Genomic DNA, 21388 nt, shown 5'->3' with positions numbered 1-21388 from the left:
TTTTATGGTCACATTGTGAACTAATTGTTTTATTGCTATAATGTGTTATTTTACTACACAACCCTGCCTTTCTTATATACATATGCTATTTAACTTTTTTTGAGCCTGAATTTCTTCATCTGTACAAGGAGGATAATGCATATGTGACCTGTGAAGATATAAATAATGTGTAAGTAACTTAGCAGAGCACCTGGTATTCAGTAGGTTCTCAGCATTATTTCCTTTAAGCCGTAAAATGATATTGTCACTGCTTTTGAATTCTAGTTGTTGTTTTTTTTTTTAATTTTTATTAGGGTATAGTTGATTTGCAATGTTGTGTTGGTTTCAGGTGTACAACAAAATGAATCAGTTATTCATATACATATATCCACTCTTTTTAAAATTCTTTTCCCGTATAGGCCATTACGGAGTATTGAGTAGAGTTCCCCTGTGCTATACAGTAGGTCCTTATTAGTTATCTATTTTATATATAGTAGTGTGTCTATGTCAATCCCAATCTGAAGACCAACAGCTTAAAAATTGTGATGGTCTCAGAGAGTTTTATCTCTGGTAACTCAGAAACACACTATGAGCCCTCATCAATAGTTCTTAAAATAGGGAGCCGAATCACAAGGAAGAAACTGAGATTAGAACCCTGGTCCATTTTAAATGCTAAATACCATCTGAGATGTAAAAGCCATTTATAGTTTTTCCTTGATGACTCTACTTTGAAAATTTACACCATTTTGTAAGTAAAAACACAAATACATGAAAAATGAGAGTAAGAAAAATTCCCTACTTGTTTCTTGTGTGTGGAGGTTACTGAACAAATAATATGATGAGTATATTTTACATATTCATAGATTCATACGATTTTAACTGACACCATCCAATTACATGAATCAATTTACAAAACTCTCCATTCTTGTTTCCAAAGAGAGTACATATGTTGTAGCATCTACTATGAAAACTAAACCAAGTTGGAAATAGCAATAATGTACTTATTTCAATAATCCTTTTTCTTTTGTCTGTGTGTCTTTCCTCTATGTTAACATGTCTGGATTTCTTTCTAAATCTGAATGTCCTCGCTGGCCATATTGAAGAATGTGCTTACTGTACTGTTTCATTAAACTGCTGTGTTATCGGGTAATTGTTTAAACATAATGCCATAGCACTATCAAAAGGAAAGGTGAACTAATGGCATTTGCAAATGTCAGGGATTATCTTAACACTTTTATTATAGTTTATGAAAAAAGTAGGTTCAGGGCATTTCATGGCAATTATTTCTACAGAAATTGGTTATTTAAATAAATTGCTAATTATCTGAAGATGACAGTATTGAAAATGCTACTAATAAGTTGTTTAATAAGTGTAGCTTGTGGTGGCCACCTACAGGTTGAAAACAGAAAGAACATATAGACTAATTATGCCTAGATATCACATATGAATGCCATATATTTTTCCCTCTAGTAACAAGTTCAAGGAAATTTATCTCTTCATGCCATCCTTTGAGTCTTGGAAGGTGTAGTTAGTTTCTAAGTTTTTCATAGATTATGGTTTTGTTCTAAATCAACTTTCACTTTGCTTCCATAATTATCTTTGTCCTATAATTCCTAGATACAATTATCATTATAATTGATTAACCAAACTAGATTACTTTTAGAGTGAAAAAGGATGCAGTTTATAATTACATCATGTAATTACAAATAAATATAGGTGTGATAAACTGGAACTCTCCTGGGCAAACCAGGTCATATGGTCTCTCTAGTTAGACCAATTACTAACTACTATCGTTTCTATCTAGTTACTAGCCAACAATTAATATAATGCCAATATTCTTGGTTTTACCATACGTGGACAACATACCTTTATTACTTATAAAAATTATTAACTCCTCTCTTTATAACTTAATCAACATGCAAACAATAGGGAAGAAATATAGTATTGTGGTTAAGAGCATGGCATTAGGAGTCAGGTACACCTAGATGCAAATACTGGACCCACATTGTCTGAGTGATCTTGAGGGTGAGATATTTATTTCTTACGATCTCATTTACAAATCTAAGAATGTGAGGACAAAAAAATACCTAAAGTAATGTCACTGAGACAATGCATGAAAAAACACTTAGGAAAACACCTGGCAATTAGAAAGCACTCAAAAGAGGAGTCTCTATAATGAATGTATTGCATGTTAAAATTTCACTTTAACTCATACTTAATCTTTTTATAAGTTAACTTCATCACTGGTATCTACTAGGAAACCACAGATCATATAAAATTGCTCCTTAAAATACCATGACAAAGTTCATATTATCCTGGAATTTTGAATTGGAAGAGATCATCTAATCCAATATTTTCTATAGTACAGATGTCTTTTTTATTGCATCCTACCTGCCACTACCTGCCAAATATCCATTTAGGTTTAAAGGATATGGGCATCCAAATGTAGCTACTTCTGTTGCTGAATTTACAACAAATTAATGATAAAAATAACAATAAAACCAATAGTGTGTTCTTAACCATTTGTTCTAGTTATCTTTTGAGGAAAACATAAATGAAACCTTTCTTTATGGTTATCCCTTAAATATTTGAAGAACCACTATTGGGATTACTTTCAGCCATTTTATACACACACATATTATTTTAAAAAATTTTTATTTCAAAATCAATCTTATTGCACCATAACAGTGGAATTAGCTGTACATAATAAACTATTTATATATAATATATGTATATTATATATACATATATATGTATACGTATGCATTTTAAGTTATGGGGAATAAAGTTTATTTTGGTAGATAATGTTAAAATTAAAGTTTCATACACTAGTAACATAACTCGACATCCTTAATTTGATATGTGTGAAGCACTTTCTTGCTTTTCTGTGTTATTCTAAATCACCATATCCTAAACTACTTCAGAAAACTGACATACTGAAATTTTGCTTTACTGGTTTTGCTTACCCTTTGATTCCAAACAAAACTTTTCATAGGCTTTTTCCATCTCTGGGTCCATCCCATTATGTGTGTGTATGTGTATATGTGTATGTGGCAGGGCGGGGAGAATGAGAGAAAGAGAGAGAGATCATTCTATTCACCCTGTTTTGGATATATTCTAAGTTTGTTAATATTTTACTTAAAATATTGGATATAGAACCAAATGTGCTCTTCTGAATGTACAGAGGGTAGGATCATTGCACATCCCATATATAAATGTTTCACAGCACAGAATCTGAAAATGCCTATTCCTGTATTGTTTTAGAAGCATTATAAAAAATAGTCACTTTTCGTTGCAGAAGTGAATCATAAACCTTTCTTACCTAAAATAATTAAATAATATGGACGTATAGATATCGAACTTGAAAGTTCCTCTTCAACCTCTTCCCCAGAAATAACTATTAGCAGTTTAAAACTCAACATTCTTTGCATTTACATGCCCACATACTAAATGTAATCATATATTTTTTTACCTAAAATGGGACTACACCCTATATATTATTCTGCTACTTGTCATTTAACACATAACATCATATCCTAGAGATATTTCCACGTCAGTTTTAAAAGTTTCCTGTGATATCATACATACATGGATGAACTATAATTTATTTACTAGCATAACTGCTAGTGATTATTTAGGTTGTTTTCACTGTTTTGCTATAAGAAACAATATTTCAAGGAACATCTTTGTACATGTAACTTTATGTCTATGCACTAATGGATTAGATTTCTCAAAATAGAGTTTCTGGATAAGACATATACATTTAGATATTGCAATTGCATTATACATCTAATAAAGAGTTATTCACACAAATATATGCATTTACAATCATATACTCAAACTATAATTTTTAGAAATGAAATGACTTAGGATCTCCAAATTTAATATCTAGGAGATTAATTAACACCCCCTAAGTATTAAGTGTTTATCCCCACATGTTTATAGTGAATGCTTATTTTTCTGATCAATTTTCTCTGGCTTTGATAGTAATATTAGCTTATATATACTATGAACCAGGCCCTGTGCCGAGTGCTTTCCACAAATTGTATCATGCAATAGTCCCCAAGTTGCTATGATATTATTGTTATTGATGTCTCTGTTTCACAGATAGGGAAAACTGATGTTCTAGGAAGCTAATTAAGGAGCTTGCTCAGAGTCACAATTGTGTAAAGTAATAGAGCAAAGACTTACACCTAATTGGTTGGACTTTAGAACCTGTGCTCTGAGCATTAGACCACAGACGATACTGATACTGGTTTTCTTAGGCAAAGACAATGTGCAAGTGATCCTCGTCATAATTGCTGCACTGTCATTTCTCAGTAGCAGCTGAAAAGTATGGACTCTGATAGTCACAGAGACTTGGTGTTTAAACTTTGGCATAAAGCAAGTTTTATTCAGCTTGAACTTCCCTTTCTTCACATACGAAACAGAGATGATAGCATCTACCTGCACAGCACTCTAAGGGTTAAATCACACACTGTATGAAGCCCCAGTCTCTGTGTCAGGCTATGGAAATCACTCCAAGAATAAATGCTCAGAAAGGAAAATGGCCCCTTCTCTGGTAAATAGCATTAATTCTATTGCTTTAAAATAAAATGCCTGGCACATGCTAGGTACCAAATTATTGAATATAAATTGACTATGAATATATTGAATATGTTATGAAGCAGATAAACAGCTATAGAGATATGAAGACTCAGAAAAAATATCTTGAAATATTCAACAAAAATTAAAACATGTTAATAAGAAAATTTTTAGCTTTCTCAATAAACCTAAAATAACAACGTAAAATAATTGGTTTTCTTTTTCCCATTTCTCCTCTTTAGATTTCATATCTCTTGATATAACCCTGGATCCTTGTAGTACTTCAGTTTCTAGTTGAATTATGGTAGTTTTCTCAGAGGACTTTAATCCATGTGTAAAGATGTATTTTTATTTATTTTATTTTATTTTTTTAACATCTTTATTGGAGTATAATTGCTTTACAATGGTGTGTTAGTTTCTGCTTTATAACAAAGTGAATCAATTATACATATACATATGTTCCCATATCTCTTCCCTCTTGCATCTCCCTCCCTCCCACCCTCCCTATCCCACCCCTCTAGGTGGTCACAAAGCACCGAGCTGATCTCCCTGTGCTATGCGGCTGCTTCCCACTAGCTATCTATTTCACATTTGGTAGTGTATATATGTCCATGCCACTTTCTCACTTTGTCACAGCTTACCCTTCCCCCTCCCCATATCCTCAACTCCATGTTCTAGTAGGTCTGTGTCTTTATTCCCGTCTTACCCCTAGGTACTTCATGACCTTTTTTTTTTTTTTCTTAGATTCCATATATATGTGTTAGCATATGGTATTTGTTTTTCTCTTTCTGACTTACTTCATTCTGTATGACAGACTCTAGGTCCATTCACCTCACTACAAATAACTCAAATTCATTTCTTTTTATGGCTGAGTAATATTCCATTATATATATGTGTGTATATATATGTATATATGTGCTTTACATATTTATCAGTATGTTAGGTTCATTAATACCTTAAAGTTGTTTTAAAGGATAAATTTTTGGTGCTTGATTTATATTTATTTTATAACAATCAATCTCTCAACTCCTAAATCCTTGAAATTCTTGATTTACTAATATTTTCTTTCTTCTGGGTGATGTTAAGACTGTTAACAATTAGACAGTCAAAGTTCAATTTCTAAGGAATTTGTTATCCACTTAATTCATTATATTTTAATTAATGTAAGCAAATTAAAACTACATTTTCTTTTTGTATACACAGTGAGCATGAGTGAGTATTATAACCCAATTCTGTTTTATTGCCAGCTAGAGCCATTATCAGGGAGTTTATTGTGGACTTAGCTTTAACAACTAACTCTGTAACAGTAGCTGTCTTAGGAGTCAAATGATTAAGCAAAAAACTCAATTATTCAAAATTTCAGTTATCCAAAATTAGCATATGTTCCACACTATCTTGCCCATTAAAAATGTCTTTTCTCTTCAAGGGTTTAGTCATGCTAAGTAAAGCTCTGCCTCCTTCTCACCAATAAACTCAACTTCTGATGTTGTCATTAAAAGTCTTGCATATTGATTTAGTGCATGGACCTTTTGATTCTCAAAATAAAATCTTAAATATATGGATGTCTGCCTTTGAGATTTTTAGCTTTGGAGTCAGTTAATCCTACTAACATTATGACACCACTAAATGAAAGCTGCTGGAGAGGGGAAAAGGGAGAGGGAGATGTGTGGTTCTCCTAAGGGAGCAGAGGTTATAAAGTTTCATCATCCTAGGCATCACGATCTTGTCTCCAATAAAAAAAAAAAAGGTTTCTTTGCATTACTAAGCACACAGCAACAGCGTAAAAGGCACAAAGTAAACTAAATAAATGCTCCCTCTGAAATCAATTGTCCTTCTAGGTAGCACAGGTTATAATAGCAAACATCTGTATAATCTTTATTATGTGCTAGCCCTTTATATATATTAAATAATTTAATCCTCAAAACAGCTCTGTGAAGTTATTATAATTTTATTATTTTATAGATGAAAAGATTAAGAAATTTTCACAAGATTACAGAGCTTGTAAATAGCGGAGCTAGAATTTGAACCTAAGCAGTTGGCCCTGTTGTCTCTCTGATGTAACTAATTCATCCTCAAATTCCCTTCTTTCTAGAATTTGTATTAATAGCAATCATAAAATATATGACGTTTAAATGAATGTGAAGCTTTCCTAATGGGATATGTACAGAATGAATAACTGAACTCTTATTACCTCCTAAGATCACTGAGGCTGGTGTTTTGGGTATCCACCCTGGGTGACAATATGGTTACAACATAAACTGATTACCTGAGATTGTCTTTTAAGCTTTTCCAATTCAGTTACAATTACCTTTTTTTTAAAAGAAGGCACAGGTGCTTAATATTTCTTGAATAGACAGATGAACAGATGACTGGATAAATGAGGCCTGAGTAAGGAACCTAAGTCATAATACATTAATTCTTACTTGCATATCAATATGTAATACTACTACTAATGGTGGCGTTTTTGAAATTGCAATTAAAATAAGAAAGTATTTTCTTAAGAAAATAAAATCATTGAATTCAGATTGGTTACCTTTGAATTCAACATCTCTGGCTTACTGAAATGTTTTTCTAGATCATGAATCAATCAAATGTAATGTGAAGTTTATCAAAGATCTATGAATTCAACATACTGATTTGCATTTTAGGATGTGACTATATGGAGGGCCTCGATTGATTAGATACCAAAAGTTCATTCTAGTCCCCCAGGTTTTCTGCTAGGGTCACTTTGGCACAAATCAGGACTCTTCACAGCAATGTTGGAACTCAAAGGTCTAGTTCACTTTTTGTTTGTTTGAACCTGCAGCTTGTTTCAAAATGTGGGGATTCAGAATGGCTGACTTTCATTGGCACCTCCCACACTGTTGAAACAGAAAGGCTGATGTAATTAATTTCCCATCAGGTTCATCTGGTTTCCTCATGTAGATGAAGGCTTAATTTAAATTGCACGTTGCCTATTAATTAATTTAAGCTTATAGGATTTCAATTTTTGATTTAAACCTTGTTGCTTCCTTTAGGATGGAGTCCACATTTAATTCCTTGAGCTTCTCAACTGGCTTCTTCCTCCCTGGTCTTTGGTCTAAAATCATTAATTACTGTAGCAGTGACAAAGTTTTAAAAACTCTTATCTCAATAACTGTGATTCTGGAAATCTGTATGCATTTTAATTAACATGTACAATCTCGTATGGTATCGATATATGTATTTCTTTCACACCAAAAGTTTTATTTTTATATTGAATCTATTATTTTTTCATTTCTGTCACTTTAAAACTAAAAAGAAATTTCTGTATAACAATTTAGAAAGATCCTTTTACATACCTTCAGTTTCCTTCCAAAAACCTTTCATGGTGAATAAAAGTCATTTTTAAAATCTATTCCCCATAAAAATGCTGAGAACAGGTAGATTATATTTCATACTAAATCAATTGAGTTATAAAGAAAACCAATCAAATGGAATTTATAATGGAAATTAAAACTGAATTTACTATTACCCAGCAACAGAAGGATCCATTTCTTCATTTTTGGATCCCATTTCCTCAGAGAACATAATTACTTTTAATTTTTGAAAAGATACCTTTATTAGTTTGAAAGGTTTTCATGTTCATTCGGTAAATTAGAAAAGTTTTAAAAAAGAAGAAAAACATCAAATAGAAAATGTCTTATTGACCTAATTGAACATCTTCAAATGCCACTGAGGATTTGCTGATGTTTTTTTAATACCTGTGTAATAATGTTGCCCTTTAAATGTAACTGGTTAAATTTTCAAAGCTGTGTTCTGGGATTTTGCCATTTGATGTCCATTAATATCAATTGGAATATGTGGCCAAATCCCTGTGTACCACTTTGAAATTTTACCCCTTAGTGTTAATGATAGTCTTCTAACAGTGCAGTTAGAAATAAATTATTTATCTGCTTAGCAAAAATTTCCTTTACTCTCCAGGGTCAACTAAATAAGAAAAAAAAGAATCCCAATATTTCTTTATTACTTCAAAGTAACATGTGTGTAAAGGAGCCATCAACTTAGCATATATTGAACATATCAGTTATATTATGCCAAGATAGCTGTATGTCTGTCTAAAAGGTTTATTTAAGTTACAACTTCCTTTAAAAATGCTTTCCTCTAACTTTTACTATTGAATTTCTTTTTAGTATAGCTAAAGATATGTTTCTATAAATATGTGTGTGTATTCTTTCCATGCATTCTCCTGTCCACTATGTTAGCCTTTTTTATGGTTAAAACATATAGACTAAGAAGAAGTTGCTGATAAATATTTTGAAATAGAAATATTGATGTTCAGTTTCTAATTTGCCCTAACTTACTACCTTGTATTTAAATGTCAGTTATGGAATCCTGAAGTGTCAGCATTGAATATTCTTGACTAAGAAACACTGCTATCTAGAGGAAGATTTTTTAGGTGTGGGAGCGCCAAGTAGACATTTCCACAAACATTTTTGGTGTTGAGTGCTAAAGCATTAGTTTACACGTAAATTCAGTTTCATCTGAAATGAACAGGATAAAAAGAAAACCACTGATTTTAATGAAAGCTCTTTGTGCTTCCTTAATAGGAGCACCAATTAATACATATTGAGAATGCTGGTAAGGATGCTTGTGGTGGTAGAGGAGATGCCAAAGTATGCACCACATGAGGCTTATTTTACCCTTTGCTTGTTTTGTTGTTTGTAGAGCCCTTATTTGAAGCAATGCCACATTGTTGCACAAAAATAACTATTTTTACTTCAGAAAATGCCTGTAAGGACCGTTGACTTATGAGTGTACACCTGAAATATCAAATTATATTACTATGTTATGAGAGCATTAATTTACTCCCAATTGGGTTAACCCTTGAGAGTCTAAGCAGCCTTATACAGTGTGATCATGTAAAAAGTGACCTCAGAGTGTTCTGTCCATCCATACAGCCTTTATTACAATTAGCAAATAATGTATTGGTAATGTTTGGTTAAATAATGTATACAAACTCAAACGCATACTCTAATTACTGAATTCTAGTAAATTCTCTTTAACTTGATTAAAATGTTCTAATGTATTGAAAATCAGATTAGGCTTACTATGTTTGAGTAAAATCACTATCAGATTTTGGGAAATACATGTAAAATGCAATATGGAATCTGTAAGTTCATCAGCACCTTGCTTGTTTTTGCAGTATCTCTATTCACACCAGCTGCTTTATACTTCGCGGAAACATAACAGAGCTGTATGTCTATTTATGCACTGTATGTGATTGTTTTTCTTTTACAAAATCTGCTATTCCTTGTTCTTTTTAAAACAGATGCTCAAGTGTTCCGTACAATCTTTTACACATTACTGTATATCAAATTGTGATATGTATGTATTTTACGTGAGAGTCCTAGAGTTGCTATACCCGCTTGCATAACATGCCTGCATGCAATAATAGCATCAAAGTCCTTAAAATAAGTACATATCCATTTAAAAATTAACATACTTTGAAACATAGCAATGCTTGTATATTATATACGTATATATCTTAAGTAGAGATAAAATTGAATTTTGTCTAGTACAACACTGCCATCACATGATAGTGATTATAAGGCAATATGCTCTAGTGGTCAATATACTAACCATTGATCATCCTCATTTTCTGTAGGCACAGCCATCAGACCTATTGCTTTGAGAGCTGTGACCACCATTGCTCGCGCTTTGCCTGGATTTCCCATTTTGGCCACTGGTGGAATTGACTCAGCTGAAAGTGGTCTTCAGTTTCTCCACAGTGGTGCTTCGGTCCTCCAGGTAGTACTTGTGTTTGTCTGTCCCTTCACAAAACTCCGTCTAACAAATAAAGTGAAAATGATGTGACAAGTATGTTCTTGTAGGGTCTCTTGAGAAAGAGGCCTTGCGGGATCAAAAGCGTGGCACTCATTACGTTCCTATTACGAGTTGAGAACAAACCTGAGGTTCATTTCCTGTCCTTTTGAGGGCTTACAAACCCTCTATTTTTTTTTTAACATATTTGTTCACCTGTATGTTTCTAAAATAAATGAGATCACGTTCCAAAATGTATACTGTACTACTGGATAAAAACCAAGTATATGAAAAAAAAAAAAAACCCAAATATATGAGGAACTCTGGGTAAAAGTAAAATCTTGATCGAAAAATAACAGAAGTCAGGGGCAAGACCAACACACACAATCTATGCCATATGGTACTAGAGGCATTAACAAACTTGACTGTGAACTTCCTGGTAGCCAAAGCAAAGAAATCACAGCTTTCAAAATATAGAAATGAATTGGTTGTTTACCTTCTTGTGGTACAAAGCTGAGGGAAAATCATCCATTGTCTTCATAAAGTGATACTTTGAGATGTAGTACATCATGCTCTTTTTTTTTTGCGTTACGCGGGCCTCTCACTGTTGTGGCCTCTCCTACTGCGGAGCACAGGCTCCGGACGCGCAGGCTCAGCGGCCATGGCTCACGGGCCCAGCCGCTCTGCGGCATGTGGGATCTTCCCGGACCAGGGCACGAACACGTGTCCCCTGCATCGGCAGGCGGACTCTCAACCACTGTGCCACCAGGGAAGCCCCATCATACTCTTATTAGCCCTCTACAAATAACTTAGAAATGACTTAATTTTTTATTATTTATACACTTGCTTTTTATATTATAATGTTGTTCAACATAGATGCAGTACAGTGCCTCAGCACTTTATAGCATGAGCATTTCTCTCAGGGACCAGATATGCAGGTTTGGATGGTCTGACATGACCCAGGTAAAATTTTTCATGTGAGGACTAGACTGTGACCTCTGAGGTAAATCCCACTTTAATATGGCTGCTTACTACCTAACATTGATGGTAATTGGGGAGCAGAGTGTTTAGCATCACTTATATTCTCTGGCAAGAAAGTGGAGTGCAGTATCTTGTGTTGCCAATTTAACAATCAGAATTAACATCCTGTTATAAAATATAAATTGGAAATAACATATATCAGAATGCTCATGGAGGAGTACTTCTGCTTCCAGGAAGATGGAGTAGGTGTACTTTTCCCTATGCTTCTGAGTAAGTACAGTTAAAAACCTTTATATATCTAGAACGAACATAAAGAGATTCTGAAAGGAGGGGAGAAGGCAGTCTGGCTAGGAATCTCAGGACCTAAGGCACCACACAGTGGAGAATTTCCTGGGTTTTCTTTTTGCCTCATATATCCCAGACTTGGAGCCAAAGAAGCTAGCCACCCAGAAACAATAGGTGCAGACAAAAAACCCCTATGCTTTCTAGCCAGAGAACCAGGAAAAGACAGCCTAGCAAGACAGAAAATTTTTGACCGTAACTGCTCTTCTCTAGCCAAACACCACAGGTTAAAAACTGCAGCGCCACACCTGTCCACACAAGCAAAGGACAAGCATGGGTCTCTTACTTCCAGCCTCAGGAGGCTGTAACAAGGCACCCAGCATCGCTCCTGGGCAATAATGAGCTCCCATATGTGGGAGGCATGGACTTCCACCCCATTGACAGTAATGAGGTGTCCCTTCTCCTCCCCCCCGGGGCCTTGTCAGAGGAAGTCTAATGGAGAGTCAGGATTTTTTTTTTTTGCGGTACGCAGGCCTCTCACTGCTGTGGCCTCTCCCGTTGCGGAGCACAGGCTCCGGACGCGCAGGCTCAGTGGCCATGGCTCATGGGCCCAGCCGCTCTGTGGCATATGGGATCTTCCCGGACCGGAGCACGAACCCGTGTCCCCTGCATCGGCAGGCGGACTCTCAACCACTGCACCACCAGTGAAGCCCGAGAGTCAGGATTTTTATCACCACCCAGCAGTAACAAGGCCACTCTGTCCCCGCCCCGTCACAGCCCCCTGGTGTCAGATGAGGCCTAGAGGGGAGCCAGAGCTCCTATCTTCTCTTGGCAGTAACAAGGAGTTATGTCCCTCAGGTGTCAAAGGAGGACAAGTAGGGCATCTGGACAGTAATGAGGCAGCATCCTTGCCCTCCTCTACCAGAATGGTATCCAAAAATGCTAGCTAAAACAAAAGGTTTAAATAAGATGAAGAATCCCTTAGCATAATACCCAAAATGTCAATGTTTTAATTGAAAGTCACTCATCATCCCAAGACCCAGGAAGACCTCAAGCTGAATGGTAAAAGACAATTAATAGATGCCAATACCAAGATAGCAGTAACAGAGATTTAGAATGATCTGATGAAGATTTTTAAAGCAGACATCATAAAGTTGCTCTAAGAAGCAATTACAAACAGGCTTGAAGCAAATGGAAAATATGGAAAGTCTCAAAAAAGACATAGTTATATAGAACCAAATGGAAATTTCAGTACTGAAAAATATAATAACAAATACAAAACTCAGTTGATGGGTTCAACAAAAGACTGGGGAGGACAAAGAAATAATCAGTGAACTGGAAGATAGAGCAGTAGAAATTAACCAATCTGAAAAACAGGGAGAAAAAAGACAGAAAGGAAAACAATGAACTCAGGGAACTGTGGGAGTGTAACAAAAGTTGTAATATTCATGTTATCAGAGTGCCAGAGGAGAGGTCACAGAAGGAGGGGATGAAAAAGAAATAATGTCTGAAAACTTCTCAAGTTTTGTAAGAGACATAAATAAACCTACAAGATTCAAGAAGCTGAATGCATCTCAAACATGAGAGATCCAAAGAAACCCATACCAAAACACATCATTATCAAACTTCTGAAAACTAAAGACAAAAGACCCTTGAAAGCAAGAAAAAAATGACATCTTACCTATAAGGAGCAAACAATTATAATGACAATAGATTTCTCATCATCAGAAACCATCAAGTCCAGAAAGTGAGACAAAATTTTTCAACTGTTGAAAGAAAAGAACTATCAACCCATAATCCTATTTCCTTCAAAAAGGAAAGCTAAAACAAGACATTCTTAACTCAAGAAATACTAAGAATTTATTTCCAGGAAGCATAACTAAAAGAATGACTGAAGGAATTTCCTTAAGAAGAAGGGAAATGGTAAAAGAAGGGACTTGTGGGCATCAGAAATGAAGGGAGAATACAGAGCAGTATCTTCAAGAAGAATCTGGAAGATAATGGATGTCTAGGCTTGAATATCACCTGAATTTGTTTTCATGAACATGGAGGAATACATGAACTCAAGTATAAAAATGCATTATGAGTGGGTTCCAGAAAGGACTCCTGCTCATTTCCAGACATGTAAGCTTGGGCGAGTCACACATGAGGGGTGGTAATTGTTGACTGTCTACCGTGTGCTGATTCTAGCTACTGCTAGATACAGTATTTCCATGCCTACCTGAGAGTGAAATCATTTTATACTTCTTTGACATCATCTTAGGCTTGGAGGATGAAAGTAGTGTAGCCAAAGTCACATGACTAGCACTAAAGCCAGAACTAAAACCTTGAGTTTCTCGACTGCAAAGCCAATGCTCTTCCAACTGGTCATACTGCCTGTCCCCCTCCCAGAACCTCTAAGGTGGAGTAGCAGTAATAGGCAGATCTTCCCCATCTACTCAAAGCTTACATGTTCAGGCTACAAGTTAATTCTTAGAGTAAGGATTCAAAGAAGAGAAGAAATGTGGGAACGTAATAAAATAAGTAACATGATATGCTCCAAACACAGATGTGCACTCAGTTTATGGACCCTGATATATAAATATATAGAGTACTTTGTGTCCTCATAAAAACGTGTGGTGAAATAATTGCTCAAATTGCAGTTTCTGCTTAGGCTCATCTTGGATCAAGAAGCAGAGACTCACTCAAACTACTTGAAGAAAATGAAGTCTATTGTATTCTATATGCGAATGGAGATGGGAACTGCAAGAACCAATGGGGCTGTTCTGGGCAGAGACCTTTTCCATCTCTTTTGTGAGCCATGTGATTTCTCCCTCAAAGGAATCTATAGCTCTGTTCAATCCTTTGTCTTCAGGACTTACTCCTTGTTCCTGCCTCCTCTGAACTTCTGCCTAGCACATGCTCATCATGGACCCATTCGACATGGTGGTCTTTCAGCTCCACCTTCTACATGAAATACCTCACCAGCTTAGTATCTGTTGGCTCAGATTTTCAAAAGAGGAAATCTGTTTGGCTCAATGTATCTTTTCATGCCAGGCCTCATCCTAGAACACTGGTCATCTGATATATTGACCAGGGTATAGGAAAAACACATTAAATATTTGTTGAATGTATTTTTTAAATGAGTATGCTCGAGTTGTCATTTTTTATCTTTTTTTTGTGTGTGTGTGGTACGCGGGCCTCTCACTGTTGTGGCCTCTCCCATTACGGAGCACAGGCTCCGGACGCGCAGGCTCAGCGGCCATGGCTCACGGGCGCAGCCGCTCTGCGGCATGTGGATCTTCCCGGACCGGGGCACAAACCCGTGTCTCCTGCATCGGCAAGCGGACTCTCAACCACTGCACCACCAGGGAAGCCCAAGTCCGTCATTTTTTTAAACCAGATTATGAAGAGGGGATGAGAAGGTTAACATGGTATTAAAAAGTGGCTGCCAAAGCACTGCCCCTTCAGCTCTGGCTAGGAATGGCCCAGAAACTTCCCAGCCATGTAAAATATTGACTCCCAGTTGATGTTGTTAAAAAGGTAAATTTCCACACGTAGGCTTTTACTGATAAAAAATTACAAATTATGTATCAATTATGTGTCATTAGCTTTAGTCACGTTTTAATTCAGTCGGAAAATATTTTTAAACCAATTTTAGCTAAAGTTTGAACTAAAATCAGTATTAAGATATATTCAGGATAGTTATGAGTGGGAAAATCCCTGAGTATACAATTTTGGCTTGGCATTTGAATGGGGTGGAGAATGTATAATATTTCTATCTCTCTTCCATTGTAACTGAATTTTACCCTGTTCCACGCCCTAGTCCTGGGTTAATCTAACCTTTCATTTTCTATACTTCTGGGATGCTGAATATTATTAGAGAAATTCAGGTAACTTTGCCAATTGAATTTACTCCAAATTCACAGTGTTTAATGTCAGCTGGGCCTTGGTGTGCTGGTAAGCATCAGTTTTTATTCATCTTTTAAAAAAAATTTCCCATCAAATTCCCTCTGGCAGTTGGTTCAAATCTTTTTTGTACACCTCAAGGCCCTAAATCCCTCCATCATCACCTTCCCATTTCTCTGTTGCCATTTGTTCACTGGCTCTTAACTGCCCACCTCATTCCCCTTCTCTGGTTCTATAATATTTCCCTTGAAGAGCTCATCCACTTATATAACTTAAGGTGGAATACTATCAAATCTAGCTTTCTGTTTCTACTCAGATGTAAAGTATGCACTGACAAGATACATTTTTTTACAAGACATAATCAGACAGATGATACGTATTTAAATAGTGTGATGGTGCTGTTATACTGGAGTTTAGAAAGAGAAGTAATAAACAGAAATAGTGATATAAATTAAATATTTTGATTCTGATTTTCTTGATGCACATAAATAAACTATGTAGTTAGGTGAGTGCACTACTGGAATAAGGATTTATTCTCAAAGTAGCAATTTCGAATTCAATTTTTAAGTGAATTTAATAACCATGACCTTCTATGTGACTTTAGAAAAAGTATTGACATTTCAAAAATGGAAAACTAAAATTTTTTTCATAAGTTTGATAAGTGTGATAGAACATTCTTTTCTTGTTAATCAGTTTGTACCACAGAGAAGCATTCATTCATTTATTCATTCAGTAAATATTTATTGAGAATCTACATGCCTAGCACTATTCTAGAAATTTGGAATACATACTTCTGTGAGTAGAACAGACAAAAGCCCATCACCTCATGGGGCTTACATTCTAGTGAGGACAAAGATATAATAAATATGAAACATAAGTATATTATCCGGTATGTAAGATGATATGTGCTGTGAAAAAGTGGTCTCATTGCAAAGGTAATATTTGTATAAAAAACTGAAGGCGAGGAATTAGGGAAATTTTTATTGAATTAAAACACTTAGGTTATAGCATCACTTGCTTAAATTTTTGCTAATTGAGAGTTTAACTGAAATATAAAAATCACAAAATACTTTAGACCACCTTGCAGTTTAAAAATGGAAAATGCCTTTTAGGTTTCAGGCTGCATTTTTTTTTTTTTTTTTTTTTTTTCGGTACGCGGGCCTCTCACTGCTGTGGCCTCTCCCGCTGCGGAGCACAGGCTCCGGACGCGCAGGCTCAGCGGCCATGGCTCATGGGCCCAGCCGCTCCGCGGCATGTGGGATCTTCCTGGACCGGAGCACGAACCCGCGTCCCCTGCCTCGGCAGGCGGACTCTCAACCACTGCGCCACCAGGGAAGCCCTAGGCTGCATTTTAATGGGAAATTTTTTGCTTTTTGAAGTCTTCTTACAATTTTTTAGGAATGTACCATTTCTCATTGGCACTGTTTATTTCTATTACCTTATTCTACAACTTACTTTGCTGAGGATTTTAACATTTCAGTGGTAAAGCATCCAATAACCCTACCTTAAAAATGCTTCAGTTAATGTTTTATATAAAAACTAAGGAGTTAGCTAGACAATAATTTGAGTATTCCAGATCATTTCCCTGGAACTTTGGAGTAAAAATGACTATTACAACAGAACCAGATGCAACACTTTGGCCAAGAAATAAGGTTCAAAACTAATTATGGGTGTGTATTCTTGGGTAGCTGCTCTTACTACTTTGTCAGTCAACCCAACTAACTTCTAATTTATTTAAGTGAACCCCAGTGTTTTTGAAATCTTATTTTTCATCTTTTTTGATAGGCTCTCATTAGTTAGAATATGCAAGTTAGATCTATAAAAATTCTAAGTGAAAATTATTATTAAATTTAAGATACCGGGCTTCCCTGGTGGCGCAGTGGTTGGGAGTCCGCCTGCCGATGCAGGGGACACGGGATCGTGCCCCGGTCTGGGGGGATCCCACGTGCCGCGGGGCGGCTGGGCCCGTGAGCCATGGCCGGTTAGCCTGTGCGTCTAGAGCCTGCGCGTCCGGAGCCTGTGCTCCGGAATGGGAGAGACCACAACAAAGAGAGGACCGCGTACCGCAAAAAAAAAAAAAAAAAAAAAAAAAAAAATTAAGATACCGAACACTGAAATTTATAAATACCTGTTTGTTAAATTACATTCTCAAGCTCTTCATAAACTCTTGAGGTCTTAAATCTTTTGAAAGGCTACTCTGAAAAAAGGAAGTTTGCTTCTGGCTGCCAATTAGTTATTCAGGAAAAGCATAGTAAATAAACAACTTGAATAATTTCTCTTTAAAACAGTTTGAAAAGATTAATAAATTAACACTGGCTTTTTTTAAAACTTGTAGTTTAAGTTGTTTGTCCCAGATCTAGCCTTCAGAATGAATTCTATATCCCCTTCATCTGATTTAAGTACTAGTCTACAATTTCTGTTAATAAAAACTATTTAGGGATTTCTATTGCAACCAAAACCCAGACGGAGTCAGTTGCTTTTAGTAATAGGTTTCATCACAAAATGTTCACTCTCCTCTATTGTATATAGATAGAGGATATAAGTACTATGCTACCTTTTTTTTCACTGAATTACTTTGGGTTTCTATAATTTAATTTAATGATATTGCCACTACAATTCAATCTTTTAAGGACTTTGATTCAGGACATCAGAAATTATAGGAAGTTCATTCATGTACAATTATGACCTGTGCCTTCATTGAGATTGTATGGGTGGGTTTTTTTATTCCATTTCTTTTGTATGGGTTTCACTGAAGTTAATAGAAAATCCTGAAATACAGCAGAAAGAGAGAGTATAGTGGGCATTTTCTGTGAGTCATGGTCATGTGACAGACACTCACTAGAATTATATAACCAAATCAATTTTTGACAATAATTAGCTGCTCTGATGGAGCTAGTTCAAGCTAAATGGAATTTTTTAATGTGATCAAGAGATGTATTATTTTATTGAAACTAGAGAAAAAGGGGTAATTGAAGCAGCACGATGACACTATTTCCACATGAGTGCAGATGCATTATGGACATTCTCTCTTGGTCATAATGCACAGGAAGACTGCAGTGCTTCAGCTATATAGATGGGGTCTTTAGGTGGTAAAAGTTTTGCGTACTATATTTTAAATTCTTATTGGGTAAGCAGAAAATATATTTATTCAATTATTTTTTATTTAATCATCATTAATCATCATCATTAAAGTCAGGCTATGATACATGAAGGAAGAATAGTTGATACCATTCAAAGTTATTTTAAATGGCGTCAGAATTATTTCACATAGCTAGTTAAAATAGACACGTTTTTCTTTCCACTATGCAGTTTCTTGTTTCCTAGCTTTAATGAGTGTTTCATGTACAGTGTTAAGAACAATATGCAAGTAGTTATTTTAAAAAATAGAAACCCTATATTTGTAGAATAATATATAGGAAAAAAATAGTATCCATTCAGTGAAATTCAAATTACTGTGTCAGTTATTGCATTATTTTAAATTACTTTAATGGATGGTGTCTTTAATGGAAGAGGTTTTAATTTTTGAAAAGTATCTTGATTGCAGTGCAACAATGTTGTTTATAAGCAAACAGAGGAAATTAAATGGAAACCTGCTAGGCTTTCGAATGATTACACATTCGCCACTTGATAGAACGATTAATATCTAGATTCAAAAGAAATTAATTGAAATTAAATCTAATCTTTTTGAATGACAGTTTTACTATAAGAAAAAGTAACTCTACTGCACAATGACTATTTTATGTGAGAAAATAACCATGAGTTAGCTAAGATGTTTGCAATTAGCCATATGACATTTCTGATCTTGTATAAACTTCCTTGGCTAAATTTTTTCCCAACTCTGGCCAGATCCTTTATATTGTCTTTTCCTTTTTGCATTGTATGCAGAGCTATGGTTAATTACTAGTTTCACTTCTTCATCAAAGAATCTTCATATGTCTGACCAAAGTTTTAAACTACTATTTACCTTTTTATTCTTCAGTTTAAAAAAAAATCCTAGTTGTTTAGATATTCTTATTTCACACATTATTTTCCAAACATTGTGTTTTCTATGTTGGTTTTCTCTGAATCTTTCCAATTTATCAATTTATCATTTGAAATGAATTGTGATTTAACATAACTAATTTTTTAATAATCATTCCATAACTTATCCCCCCAAATGACTATTAGAAATAGTCACTTGGGAGCTAATGTACTTTCAATACCATCAGTAACTACTCTTCATACTTTGAGAATGGATCTCATTTCCTGTAAACAAAGCTAAAGAGAGCCAAGCCAAGTGAACAACGTTGGTTGTTGAACTGAGTTAGGTATACAAAGTCATGAGTCTCCTTTTCTGTCAGTCCATAAACTGACTTTAATAAGCTGTTCAAGAAAATGTGTAACAAAATTATTCTGAGCAGTGCCAACATCCACCAACATTATTTTGAAAAACCCAAACTAATTTAGATGTGTATAATTGTGTATTTGTTTAAAAATCCACCTCAATATTTTAGAGACTCATTTTGGTACTAAGTTAGGGTTCAGAATTCAGACTGAATAGAGAGTTATTAGAAAATGCTAGGCCATAGCAAATATATTGTAAAGAATATTCATGATGAATTACCATCTGTTTTTCAAAAAGTCCTCTCTAGTTATTAATTCATTTGGCTCTTACAAAGCTCAGGGCATATCAATAAGCATTTTTAACCCTATTTTGTAGATTTGCAAATTTGTAATTACCTTAACTTTGTTTCACCAGTTGGCTAACCGGTGTGATTAGAAACCATGTTTCCTGATTTCTACCCCATGATTTGTCTCTGCATCTCCTACCGTCCATGTTATTGTGCTCAAGAAATTGTTCTAGAAAATGAAAAAGGAATTCATCATCATTCACAAACACGTGAATGCATGCTCTGTCCTTGACTTATTAACTGATGATTCATTCTCAACTCTTGAACTACACCTGTGTATCATTTGTTTACCCCAGTCTTATAATTTTCCAGGTGAACTGCTTACTCCTTCTTAAATAATTTATCCCTGAATTCTTCAGTTTCCAAAATTACTTTAAATTCTAATAAGTTTTCTCGTGTGCTGAGTAAAGGAAATCATGAGATTTCTAGAAAGCTGACTAACTTAGGGCTCCTGAGTTCTGTTTGGGGAAAACGTAGAAATCCAGTTAATCAATTTTTAAGTAACGTGAAATAGGGAGGCAGAGTAAGTTCCAATGTAGCTTCAGGAAAAGCAAGAGACACATATGTGACTCATACCCTATAAGAAGTTAAAGCTGGTTGTTGATAAATATAAAGACACATCCTTGGGTGCAAAAACTTAATTATACATCTAAAATAGAGGTAACTATGGCAAAGAGAAGATTTTGTAGAAAAGCTGTGGAGGGATTTAATTCACAATAAGGTCAACAAAAATAGCATATTGATGTAGCTTCCCAGTAAATGTTGATGTGATCTTAGTTGTATTTGAGATATGATATTTAGTAAAAGGGAAATGATGTCCTCAGTGAACTCACATCAGATGACATCTTCATTTATCACGTGGTGGGTGCCCACTATGTGCCAGGCATAGTTCTAGCCCCAAGGGTACAAGGATGTTTTCAGACAACTGAGAATGCTTTTAGGAACCTTGCATGCTAGAAGCCCCCTCAAAGGAGTGATACAATAATCGAGCCCAGATTCGGATGAGTAGAAAAAGAAGTCAGCCATGCAGAGGTCTGGGAGAAAAGTGTCCTCCTGGCACAAGGAAGAGCAAGATCATAAATACAAAGGCCTGGCGCACAAGGGTGAGAGCAGTCTTGTCTTGTTTCAGGACAGAAAGACACAGCGGAGATGAGGATGATAGGAGATGAAGGGGCAGTCACAGGCAGAGGTGGTTCCTGTGGGGTACTGTAGGCCACGATAAA

The 21388-nt window shown here is 35.4% G+C and overlaps 1 protein-coding gene across 1 annotated transcript in view; it reads left to right on the top strand.

Annotated features, from left to right (window-relative positions):
* The window catches only part of DPYD (dihydropyrimidine dehydrogenase), an 828512-nt gene that overhangs the window by 664696 nt on the left and 142428 nt on the right, over window positions 1-21388 (top strand). The window contains exon 19 of the mRNA XM_032630437.1: window positions 10190-10332. Within this exon, the coding sequence (XP_032486328.1) occupies window positions 10190-10332 (143 nt within the window). The remainder of the gene's footprint in view (window positions 1-10189; window positions 10333-21388) is intronic.

The sequence above is a fragment of the Phocoena sinus genome, chromosome 1 (assembly GCF_008692025.1).
Source record: "Phocoena sinus isolate mPhoSin1 chromosome 1, mPhoSin1.pri, whole genome shotgun sequence".
NCBI lineage: Eukaryota > Metazoa > Chordata > Mammalia > Artiodactyla > Phocoenidae > Phocoena > Phocoena sinus.
The sequence above is the reverse complement of the archived record's forward strand: the minus strand, read 5'-3'. Positions and strand labels throughout refer to the sequence as shown.